At 41.2% G+C, this 13072-nt stretch overlaps 1 protein-coding gene across 1 annotated transcript in view; it reads right to left on the bottom strand.

The window, feature by feature from the left end:
• ARHGAP20 (Rho GTPase activating protein 20) overlaps window positions 1–13072 on the bottom strand; it is a 56714-nt gene that overhangs the window by 22326 nt on the left and 21316 nt on the right. The window contains exons 3-4 of the mRNA XM_041487268.1: window positions 6454–6624; window positions 1198–1347 (exon numbers count right to left, since the gene is read on the bottom strand). Coding sequence (XP_041343202.1) covers window positions 1198–1347; window positions 6454–6624 — 321 coding nt within the window. The remainder of the gene's footprint in view (window positions 1–1197; window positions 1348–6453; window positions 6625–13072) is intronic.

Below are 13072 nucleotides of genomic sequence, written 5' to 3'. Positions count from 1 at the left end.
ATCAAGTTTTTCAAATTTACACAGCAGGCATTTAGAGAACTACAAACATACTCAATGATGCTGTGAGGGAAATGCACTTTATAAATGGTAAAAACATGATTCTGATTTGGTTGTTTCAGCTCTGCTGGACAGACATCTGTGCACTCACACATGGCTCTTTAGATTTTTCTGTGTACCTCCAGACATCAAATAATTTCACTTCTGTAAAATCTCTAGCTGTTTTTGACTGAAGCTATTGCTTTCCTATTCAACTACTTTCAGTTATCTATAAAGGATCACATACTGTCTTTAGAGCAAAGCTCCTGAAATTCTGGCAAGATTTCAATTGAAAATCAACAGAAAATTTAATCTGTTTGAGGACTATTATGTGCAAAAAACATAAACAGCTGAACCAGCTCAGGAGACTGCAATTTGTAGACAACATTGTCCTTAGGTATGGACAATGGGACATAGAAATTAAGCCAGATACTTCAGCTTTTGCTCTCTGTTGATAAAGAAGGAAATGCGATTCCTAAGGCTCAGGCAAAGCAGCTGGGATTTCAGGGGGATGGTGCCCTCCCTCATCCAAAGTGACGAAAGAGCCCTCCTGCTGAGACTAAAATTATCCTAATCACTGAAATTACCTCTACAGCCCTTATGTGTCTTACAGCCAATGCTGCAAAGACAGCCAAATTTTTTTTCTTGATATTAAAATTCAGAGATTCTGCTTTAAGAGGAATTTTGACATTTTCTCTGGCACAATTAAATAAAAAGAAGAGAAATAGGACAAAGGTCATTATTTCACTATAATTTTTCTGCTACTTCCAATACACGGCCTTCAGTTTAAAACTGTCTTACAAGAGTGTCTTTGATCCTTTCATTAGCTTGGCTGTTTAATATTTGTAGCTCATCTTATTAATTAGCCAAGGTGTTTGCCGAGTTATACCAAAGAAAAGGTAATTTCCACTAAGCAAGTTTGCAGCATACAAAGTGCTTTGCCAAATCATCTATTTTCTCAATTTTTGAAATGATAAGTGAGATGGAAGAGGAGGTAATGGAGGGCAACTTGCTCAGGGAAGTAGAAGGAATTGGTTTGAGAATCAGCAAGTTCCTGCTCCCACATTCACTGGTGATTAAATGAATCTGTGATAGTCTCATGACCTGTCAGCCTAGAAACATTTACATAACTTATTAAATAAAATATATCTCAATTCTTACCTGAAGTTTGCCACACAGTTTGTGGTGGGCCAGCCCAAAACAAAGGACCGGTCTGGGTCTGTGCTGCCTTCACACACTTCTTCCGTACAAAATGCTGTCCACATCTCACAGAGACGTGCTTGGCACTTCAGTTTGAAATGAGAGTGTGACCTGCAGGTGGAAATTCACAGGAGTGTCACACACATGAAAACACAGACAGCAGATTAAACAACCAGAGTTTTTTGTCCTTCAGGCACATATGAGGTTTGTACTGGAGCTGATAGAAGAAGCACTTCTGCTTCAGTTAAAGAAAATGTTTTATTGGGTTGCATATAAAAATATACCAATTTTTCACTTAAATGGGATCAACAAATCTCTTATTTGTGGGATAAACAGATCGCTTCTGGCATCCCTGGACATCCCCCTTCTCGGGGGAAAGCTGTCCATGTCTAGAGCTGCCCTCCAAGTCTTGCTATGAGGCAAAGGTTGCCACTTGTATTTGACTCCCCTTTCAGTGACTTTAATACCATTAAGGAGTTCACAATACAGTTCTACTGCTTAGTCCCAGGGTCAAAAATGATGATGAGTTTAAGTAGTGACAACTAGGTCAGGGCAAATGAAGCAAACCTGAAGAAAAAACAAGCAGAAAAAAATTGCTATTTGTGTTAACTACAGCACAGGTCACCACACAGCCTTCACAAATTTTCTGCATGGTAGCTTTAGGAACACATCACTTGGAGAATGAGCCAAGACCTTGCGCATTCTCAAAATATTTACTCATCCACAAGGAAGAGGCATAATTTTCCCAATTTTTAAAAACTTGGCCCTTCCTATGTTTTATGCTACTAAACAACTGACTAAAGGTCAAATTTACAGAATTTCACATTTTAACTTAAACTCTTTTCTTCCAACAGATTTCTCTTTATAAATGTCTTTCCCTTCCTTTGTGAGTGCGTGCTAGTGCTTTGTGAGAAACAAGTAAAAACTCCCAAAGTCAATCCAGCTCTGCAGCACTGCTAGAGCCACTCACTTCAAGCCTTGCAGAATTACCTGAGCTATGGTTCTCCTGGGCCAGCAGGGAAAGGCTGGAGGAGAAGTGTCCCTTCCCTGAAACCAAGAGCACATCAGCTCACCACTGTGTTGCAAATGTGGATGGAGACAGAGCTGGGCACCATGGTGATTAGTGCTCTATAAATAAATAAGCCAGGTGAGCAGTTTCTTAGGGCTTTGGCACACATGCACTCCCTTCTCTGAGATTAGCCTCTTACAAGGTATTTGATTTGGGACAGACTGAACTAACACAGTCTGAAACACGAAAGCACTTGACCCTTGTGGCTTTAAAGAGGACACAGATGAACCTGGCTGCTCTGAGTTTTCCAGTTGTGCTACAGGTGTGGTGGGATAGTGCAGCACATTCAGAGGAAGGTCAAGAAAGAACCATCAGTACTTATCAAACCTAAGGCTATGGTGTCTCCTGATCTGCTGAACATTTCACCTCTCTTTATTACATTTTGCTACCCAATTAAAGAGAAATTTTTAGAACAGAAGCATATTTCAACATGCTTGTTAGCAAATGAGTTTATGATGCAACAGGTAAGATCAGTCAAGAATGCAAAAATAAATGTATTCTGACTGACCATTGAATGAATTGTGAAAACGTAGATTTACAAAAAAATACAGCTGTGAATTCTAATGTAGATGTTAATAAATGGATGTCTGGTCTGACTCCACCAAATCAACCTGCTGACCCTCTCTTTCTCCTCAACTTCTTTTTGCCATTACCCAGTACATGGAACACTCTACATGCTGTTTCATTTTTTAATATTTACAGTCCATAAAGCCAGATCTCAACAGTGCCAGTAGCAGGTGTCAGCAGGGTGTTGGCAGAAACACAAGGATGTTCTCCAGTCATGCTTGATGTATATTCTTCCCTGTTTGCCATGCCTAGTCACAGCTTTCAGCTATTATCAGAATTCAAGTGGCCTGGTTTCCAGAGGTGCTGAAACAGTAGCCTCCATTAACATCTGAAGAGCCTGAAGTATAATTTTATCCCTATCTGCCATGTCCTTTATGCAACCCATGGCTTCTTAGCATTTGTGAAACATGTGTCTTCTATTTAAATGCCAAAGCATTACCTTTAGAAATGAATATATTGTTGACTAAGGAAGCAGCATGACAGAACATTTAAAAAATGGGTACAGTAACAATCCAATGAGTATTGTATACTTTTTAAGGAAGTCTCCTAACAAATGTTACTGTGAATATCAGGCAGATTCCAAATCAACTAAAATCAACAGAAAAATCATGAAGACCACCGCTGTAAATACTGGCACACCCCAAGTTATGCCACCTCTGCAGAGTACACACAGTTCCTTTTGCTTACAATTGGATACCTTGCAGCCGATAACAGATGGGAGATTAATTTCTCTCCAGATTTGCTAATCTCCTTAACTGAATTCTCTGACAAAAGCATTTATGGATCTACTGTGAGACTGCTGATGTAATTCCATGTATGAATTCAGCCATTAATTTCTATGTCCAGCCACTTCAGGAAAATACCCTTAAAATGCACATATATGTATGCAGGTGCAAATCACAAAGGAGAAAAAGGAAACAATTTCTCTGTGTCTACCACACAAAAACATATGTGAGACACCTTCATCACTGAACTAACAGACCCTTGAAATATTTACTCTGCCAAATAAAAGCATACATGTCTGTAAGAAATCTAATCAATCCATAAAAAAGAGTATGACATTTACGTACTTGGCTTTAGTTTAGATAGAAAAACTCTTTCAATAAATTCATTTGTGACTTAGCCCTCACATGAAGGCAGTGAAGGACAGGGCAGCAGAGGAGCACAGCATGTGAGTACCATTCTTATTTTTCATAAACTAGTATAATGCATCATAGGAAACCAGAGGAGTTTATATTTCAGGTATTATTAAAAAGCAGAAAAAATATGAACCCACAGACCCCTTGTCCAAAGTCATACATGGACCAGTTATGGAGAGGACTTACTCACCCTTCACAAATTCCTATGGGAGCAATGCCAATTTGTTCCCTTTAAGCAGGAGCTTGGTCCTGTACAAGCAGTTTACTCAGCAAGCTCAGAGGACACAAGATACTTGCTCTCTTTAGCAAAAACTTGTACCCATTTGCTGGTCACACAAAGCCTGATTGTACATGAGCTCCATTTGTACAGTGGCTGGTCACCTGCAGCTGAGATCCCACCTGCACAGGGCCCAGCTGGACTGAAGATACCTTAGGGGTTCATATGCTCCAAGCTGAAAAACTACTTCAGACAGAATTATTCACAAGGAATAATTCTGAAGTTAAGGCAGATTCAACTGTATCACTAATTCTGTCCTAGTCTTACTGCTTTGACTCTGTACCAGCTATTAAAAAGTCAATAGCAATCAACAGTCACGGCCACATAGCAATACACACACTTGGGTTTTCCTTCTAGGAATCAGCATTGGCATTTTAGTGCGAGACAGCTTTAAAAATGCTGATTTTTAAGTAGTATTCATTAGTGACAGCTCTGATGCTTTAATTGCTGACAGGGCAGCTGCAGAGAGAACATCCCAATTAGTTCTTCAAAATACATGAAGTAAAATCACTCAAAATACTATTTTTGCCATTTCTAGAAAAGACTTGCTCCCCCCCTTTTTTCACATGCAAGAGCACAAATTGTTCTCTTCCACCTTTTTTAACATTGTTTCTCTTCACCACATTAAATCACATGCTGTAGGAGCTGTTATTACTCCCTGGGGACCAGATTTTTGTGCGGTTACACCAACTAGCGCTTTCCTATGCAAATAGTCCCACTGGGACCCAGCCAAACCTGCAGTAACGTGCAGCTCAGGGGCTCTAACACAGCTTGTGCTCAGCAGGCTGACCACGGAGAGGGCCTTTATCCCTCCTGACTGTACTCTTCTACAATTAAGGAGCTAAGCTAGTGGACCATGCCCACTGAAAAGCCAGCGGACAGAGAGAGACACCCAAGAGCATGACTCCCCTCACCCACCACCAATGCTCTTTCAGCACAGGTGAGTTTGCCACAGTAAGGAGCTGGTTTTGCCTCAGTGACTGTAAGAGGAACCCAGAAACATATGTAAATTGCAAGTATTTCACTTTACAGCTGAAATTAGGTGAGGTGAATCCCACCCTAAACCAGCAACAAACAAAAATCAATACAGTAGCAATGCTGTTACTGCTGGTGCTGGTAGAACACCAAGATTTCCCCTAAACATCCTTATGTTCTCCACCCACCCATAGTGGAACACGTTTTGTGTAAAATATCCTCTGTGTTGTCACACCACATCAAGTGAGGGAGTTCAGCTGGGGGGCTTATGTTTACTATGTGTGATTCAAACAGACACAGCTCGGATTTCTATAGACAACACAGATTTCTTTTGGCTTTTCCCAGAAGCCCCTGAAACAATTGCTTAAGCAAAACGACACATTGCAAAAGCCCAGGATTCACATTGAGACTGCCCACCCTGCGAAACCACAACACAGTGCCTAACAGAGAGTGAAGCTACATCAGGATTTTTTATTATTAATTCTCCATAAGCCATAACAACAAGTGAAAGCACCCTCTAAAACTGCCTTAAACCACAAATGCCGCATGAAGCTGGCATGCTCGACACAACTTGTAAATGTGATTTAATTGTGAATGGTAGAGTGAATAATCAGAGCTCAACAGCAAGCCTGATTACACATGAACACTACCCAGACTGCTCAGCATGGCTCCCCTTCCCCATGCTCCTTCTGGCACAGGACAACCTACAGAGACAGACACTGCAGTGCTGCCTGCAATCTCTATTTTTATACAGCTGCTCATCCCTGGTGTGTATCAAAGCAGCTTCCAGGTAAAGGTTAAAACCTCTAATCCCTCTACAACACAACCACTGATGTTATCCAAACCCCACAGGACTAAAGATGACCTGTCTAAAACAAGAAGTTGAAGGTAGCACATTGGACACAGCTGAGTGCCAATGAGTCTTTTGTGACACTGCACTCCCAAAGTAGAGAAGACGACAGAAAAGAAGAAATATATCAAAGAATATCTGATACTTCCATAAAATGTTGCATCCTGAAATTCCTCTATGGCTAAGAGGCGTTCAAAGGTCCCTGAAGAGGTCAAAATAAAATGTTTCCTTATGATTCAGGGAAGATTTGCTACTATAAAAGCATTCTGGAAATCCATGCTATGTTCCACTGAAGAAAAGGTCTGCTCTGCAGGATCAGTGCCTGAGGGGTCTTACTCACTTGGACTTGGCAACAACCAGAAGGTCTGTGAAGAGGAAAAGGTGTCGCTCCTGGGTCTGCAGACTCGTCTTCAGCTGCACGTGGCCATCCAGGATGAGCATGCGGTTGTGGCATATGAAAGACTGCACGAGGGGCCATGACTCTGGGCTGATGGGGGACAAGCAGCCTTCCCTGCAAAAGGACATAAAATAAACAGAATAAAGGAAAGCAAATCAACTGCTTGCCTGAGAGTGAGAACCAGGCAGTGACTTCCCATACCTGCTGCCAAAAAGTAATTTATTTGACCACATTTCAGTGAAAGGTGAGAGGCACTTACAGGATAATTCAGCAGTCAGATTCTGACACAAAATCTATTAAGGACTGTCCTCACTGAAGCTTTACAGCCCAGGCTGTAAAAGCTGTAGCATTTAGCATGAGTAGCATTTAGCAAAGGACAATAATATAGACACAGCCTTCCCCATTTCTGCTATTTGCATTTGTTTCCCTTTGTATTGAAGTCTTAGAGAAAATATTTCTTCTCCTGTAGTCTCTCCAAACTGAATAAGGGCACATAATGCACGAAGAACAGAGAACTGCACACCCACCTTGATCAGAATAGGACTCGTACTCAGGGTTAAAAGCCATTTATAGAAATTATTGAGAAACAATGACAAATATAAGGTGTTACTGAACCTTGCTAGAGACACACCACATACTAGATGCAACATGAGAAGGCTGCTCAGCCTTTTTCTCTCCCAGCACACAACCCACAAGCACTGAAGTAAGCTCCTGCTGCAGGGTTTGGTTGTGTGGCTGGAGCACAGCTATGCTCATCTGAAGCTGCTGGGTAATCCAAACCCAAGCTTGTGGGGGAAATACCAGGCTCTCTCCTAGAAGACACTGATCTTTCCTAAGGCAGTATTGAATAAGTTGCAGCACAGGGTGGATAAATGATTCTCTCAAACTGTCCTGATCTAACTGTTCTACATAAAGCAGCTGAATAGTTATTGAAGCAGAAATAGATTTTCTCTAGCATGATGGTCAGCCTGAGTAGGATCCAGACAGGATATCCAGACAGGATATCCCTATTTTCTGAGCTTGCTGTAACAAATGACCATTTATATGGAGCCAAACAAAATGAATGTGAGAGTCTGAGAGGAGGGCACTCCTTCTGTAGGGCTCCCTAGAAGCGTGTAGCAAGTCAGGCTCTCCCTTGGAAAGACAGAGGCACGGCCTCAAGTTATCACACTAAGCTGAGAAAGCTGAACCTGGGTCTCCTATACCCTGGTGTACCTTAAATAATGAATTTCTGGATTAAATCCAGGAACCATCAGTATCTTTACCCATGATTTTAAAATCCAACTTTTCAATTATTTGCCTTCCCAAGAGATGCCTCCAAATGAACCATTTCCCTCTGGCTAAACAAATCAGTTCAGTTTTTATTCAAATATATTTACTTATGTTTTTCTTGTTAAAAAATTAAGCTAACACTTGGCAGGATCAGCTTGGCAAGGGCAGGTTGAAGTGAACAACTTTGCAATTCCAGTTTATTCCTGGTCCGACTGGAATGGATGATAAACACCTAATGAGTTTTCTGGGAGAAGAAATGGAGCTTATGTGGGGAAAGTCACAAAACAAATGGGGAGAGAAATGAAAGAAAACAAGAGCAAGCACAGGAAACCTTCAAAGAAGGTCATAAACCTCGTACCTCTCTTATAGCCTGGATGACTCATGACCCTTCTCTCCTTGATACTTGTGGCTGGATTATGCAGAAAGTTATTTAGGAAATCCTGACAGCTGGGAGAGAAAGGATAAGCTCTAAGATTGGCCTACATTAGCAGGACACACTTTCACTGATGTATAAGGAGCTGGCAAGGATCCCTACCTGCTGGGAAGAGCCTTGGATTCCCCTTTATGGCTGGGAGTCTTCAGTTTTTAAAATAATTCCTCAACTTATTTTGTCTTAAACTGTCTTTAAGACAAAATCTTGTCTTAATCTTGTGTTTCATTACCTATGCCATCAAGTAAGAGCGAAAGAAGAGGAATGACTTACAGAATGCAGAATGCAAACCTAAGTTATTTGGTCATTCCTATGCAGAAGGGGTGTCCAGGAGTGTGGGGGTTAAAGCAGAGGGAGGAATTTTGGTCCAGTATAACATGGATACACACTGTGTGGCCAGTAACAGGAGCCAGGGGAACAACAAGCACCTCTCCTACCCTGTCACCCCATGGGACTAGAAATTCCCACCTCACCAGTTCATCAGTGAGTATTAGGTAACTGGGACTCCATCCATTAACTCCCTAGCAGCATTTGGCATGGAAACTCAAGAAGAATTGAGGAATGCTGATGATTCCACCTGCTTGAAAGCTATGCATGGCCTTTACCTCAAATATTAAATCAGGAATACACTCACCTGTACTTGAACCCAGTAACAACAAACGTGAGGAAAAGCCTTTTCATGTTACATTGCAGTAAGCATTCTTACAATCCTAAGGTCCGGCTTTTATGTCTCCATACAGGCAATTCTGTTTGATTATTCCTATTTGTACGTTTTCTACATCATGATCCATAAGCCCAGGAGTCTCTCAAATTAAACTAAGCAAAACTGTGTACCATGTTGGTACACAAATGAAGGTGTAGTAGGCTTAGTAATGCCAGAAGGGTCAAGCAAATTGAACTGTCTTTTGAGCCAGTGCCTTTCAAGCACACCTGTCAGCTGAAGTCTAATAAGCAGTCTTACATACACTAATATTAGACCTTACCTGATAAGCCTTATTAAAAAAAAAAAAAAAAAAAAAAAAAAAAGTGCAAATATTTTCTTCAAAGTGGAAAAAAAAAAAAATCAAAGCCATTAATTTAGCCAGAATATTCTAACGCCCCAGGAACAAGGAACATGGAGAAAATTCATGTCAGCAGTGACAAAAATGTCTTTTGGAAAGCAGGCTTTTGATCCTCTCAATTAATGTTCCTTTGTTACAAGACATGAATGAAACCCAAGTGTTGTTACATTGAAAATGCAGATCAGCAATATCCTCAGGCATAGGGATTTATATGAGAGAGGTAGTTTTGCAGTTCAGTTTTTAATGGCTCAATGATTTTTCTGGACATTAAACGAGTCTAATTCTGAAAAAGCGCTAAGTACGTAAATACTGACTCTTTGAAAATTCCTTTCAATAAAATTAGACAAAACTCAAGTCAACATAATTTCTGATATAAATAAAAAATGCAAGTCAGTGATGTAGGGCTCTCTCTGCCTTTCCTATGTTTCCCTAAAAATCACTTTATGATTAGCATATGCAAAAACCCACACAGTAACACCTTTCTATTTTGGAAGAAAAAAAAAGCTGTCATCCAGGTTTGTTAAGAAGGAACTGTGAACTGATTCCTGAAAGATGGGGTTAGATGGGGACCCTGTAGAGCCAGCAATCAGTCATGTTCCATTTTGTGAGGAAGCAAGGTTTACACTGATGTTTTGATGGCATTGCCATTATAAAACTCTAGTCTTAAGTGGACATTTTTTTCTAAAAGTACTGTTTTGGGGGGTCGGAAATTTCCATATGGGATTTTAATTAAGGAGAAAATTTTGTAATTGGAGGATATCTACAGAGATATTCTTGAGCTCTTCAGGAAAAGACTAAAATCACTGTGCTGGATGAAATTAGTAGAAAGATAATTGACGATTTCTCACTGGATGTTTCCGGAACATAAATTTTTATACCTCTTATTTTTCTAATTAATCAAAATAGCAATTTTTTGTCTATTCAAAAGACACTATGATTTAAACGACCACTTCAATTTTGTAGGTGAAACATATGAGGGTGAAATCTACAGTAGTCAGCCAAATACTGAAAAAAACATCCTGGCTGCATTTGGTGTGAAAGCAAACATCAGAGCTCACTTCATTGATCCTGTATTTACCAGAAACCACAGAAGCACAAAAAACTACTTCTTCCCCCTGAAAAGCTTCCTTGGGGTTTCCAATAAAGCTGAATGTTATCACCCACAAAATGTTTATTCTTGGTGTTAATGGAGATGTCAGCTTTATTCTCTGTTTATAGCGAAAACAATGAAAGAAATTATACTTTTTGAAGGAGAGCTGAACAGTCCATGCTAAGCGGTCACTAAATCCATGACCCAAATGTGATGTATTTCAATAGGAAGCTTTCCCCTGACTTCAGCTGATGATGACTTCAGCCTATCATTGGTTTAGATTAAGCTCTAAGATGCCTCAGGGGAACAACCTGTTCCAAGGTAGGTAAGCTGGAGTGAGCTGCTGCAGGTATCTCAGCTATATGACATCCTTCTCACAGATTGCTCATGCTCCATCCTAAACCTCACTCCATTGTTTTGATTATTGTTGTCTGCCAGAACTTTCCTCCACTGATGATCTCTCTGCAGCCACAGAAGTCTATTTGCTCTTAGGATGCAGCACCAGTGCTCTCTGGTGCATGACTGATACCTATTGAAATAAAATGCCATTTCTCTTTTTAACCTCTGAAGTCCTTCTCAAGATGTAGGTGAGAAATTCACCTTTTCATCAGCAGACCAGTCAAATGATAGCTGTTCAAAAGGCTGAAACATGAACCAGCCCAGCCATGTGTGAGGCTGCACTTGGTCTGTCTGACACATACGTAATACCTTTCCAAATTCCTCTTATAGTGAACAACTTGGCCTACACTCATTTCACAAATATGTACTGTACGTATAAATCCTGCATGCCTCCACTGGTGCTGAAGCTCAAGTAAGGACCAGAGGCTCTTTTCAGTTTTCATACAATCACTCACAGAAACATAGAATATCCTGAGGTGGAAGGGAGCCACAAGAATCATTCAATCACAGAGTCACAGAATAGCCTGGGTTGGAAGAGACATTTAAAGGTCTTCAAGTCCAACACCCCTGCAAACAGCGGGGACAGCTTCCTCCACATCAGAGGCCTGACCAACCTGACCTTGAATCTTTCCAGGCATGGGGTATCTCAACACCCCTCAAAGAAAACCTATCTTACAGGCCACCTTTAGGTACTGGAAAGCTGCTCTAAGGTCTCCACAGAGCTCTTCTCCAGGCTGAACAGTTCCAATTCTGTCAGCCTTTCCTCTTAGGAGAGGTGTTCCATCCTTCTAGTAATCTTCATGGCTTTTCTCTCCTGACTCCAATAGGTTCATGTTCTTTCTGTGCTGAGGACCCCAGAACTGGACACAGTACTCCAAGTAGGATCTCACCAGAGTGGAGGAGAGGAGGACAATCCCCTCCCTCGACCTGCTGCCCACGCTGCTTTTGATGCACCCCAGGACACACTTGGCCCTCCTGGCTGCCAGGGCACTGCTGACTCATTCAGCTTGTCATTGACCAGGACTCCCAGGCCCCTTTCTCCTGGGCTGCTTTCCAGTGTCTCACTTCCCAGTCATCCCTACATCCACCTGCATCCCAGGTGCAGAATCCAGTGCTTGTCCACATTAAACTTCATGCAGTAGGTGATTGCCCATGTCTCTAATTTGCCTACATCTCCCTGCAGGGCCTCTCTGCCTTCCAGCGAGGCAACAGTTCCTCCCAGTTTGGTATCATCAGCAAACTGATCTAAGTGGACCTTCAAGTCCAAGTCATTTATGAAAACAGTGAAGAGGGTCTGCCTACAGGTGTAGAGCTGGCAGCTTGCAGCATAAATCTAACCTTGCTTTGACTACAGGCTAGAGAAGCCACCAAGCAGAGCACTGGCTAACATTCCTCACAGTGTTCAGAGACATCAGACTTACTTCGTGTATCTCAAAGGCCAGTTTTGCATGGCTCTAAAGAATAAGCAATTTATCCTTTAGGAATAATAAAGCAAATGAACTTTCAACTTCAGTGTCTCTCAGCAAAGCACTTACTTTACCATTGCTGAATCACAGCTTTGGGCTAGAGAAGCCCACTGAGAGGACCCACATCCCTTCAAGGCTAGTGAAAACAGCAGCTATCTGCACCCTCAGAAATGCCTACAGTTCAGGCCACATTATGTATTTTTCCAAAATGGATTATCAGTCAGGGAAAACATGTCATTTGTGATGAGCAGAGATATCCCCAAGAGCAAGCAAGATCTAGAAGGTAAGTTCCTCCACATTATTAATAGAGTTTATATTGGAAATGAGGTAACAGAACTTGCACTTTTTTCTGTGCCTCCTGCTCCAGCCCTTAAGCTCCTAAACAGTCCTGTGAGAATGAACTTCAATAGGAGATAATAGATGGTTTCCTTGTTTTTTTGCTAATGAGGCAGGACCAGCTAACTGGAGCTTGGAAGCCAAGATGGTTTAATGCTGGAAATCAGTTAACACTCAGACATGTTACCCATCCTGTGGCTAGAGGGTGTTTTGCATTCAAGATAATTAATTCACTAAGGTAGTGAGAACAATTCTTTAACTAACCAAAAGCAAATAGTTTCAATCTGGTGTGCAAGAGCTCACCAAATAAGGTGAGATAAGGTGGAACAAAAAACTCAACCAAATCTGTAACTCAGCAGTGGGTACTGACTCACCTTGCAGTACTCCTTATAGTTCACCAAAGGGCAATGTTAAGGTTTCAGAACTTCAACACACATTGAATTTCATCATAAATGGCAATCTGGATGTGACTTGAACTGTATTATAGTCAACTTGAAAAAATCATCCC

Source organism: Pyrgilauda ruficollis, unplaced genomic scaffold (genome assembly GCF_017590135.1).
Source record: "Pyrgilauda ruficollis isolate IOZ18807 unplaced genomic scaffold, ASM1759013v1 scaffold8, whole genome shotgun sequence".
Lineage (NCBI taxonomy): Eukaryota > Metazoa > Chordata > Aves > Passeriformes > Passeridae > Pyrgilauda > Pyrgilauda ruficollis.
The sequence above is the reverse complement of the archived record's forward strand: the minus strand, read 5'-3'. Positions and strand labels throughout refer to the sequence as shown.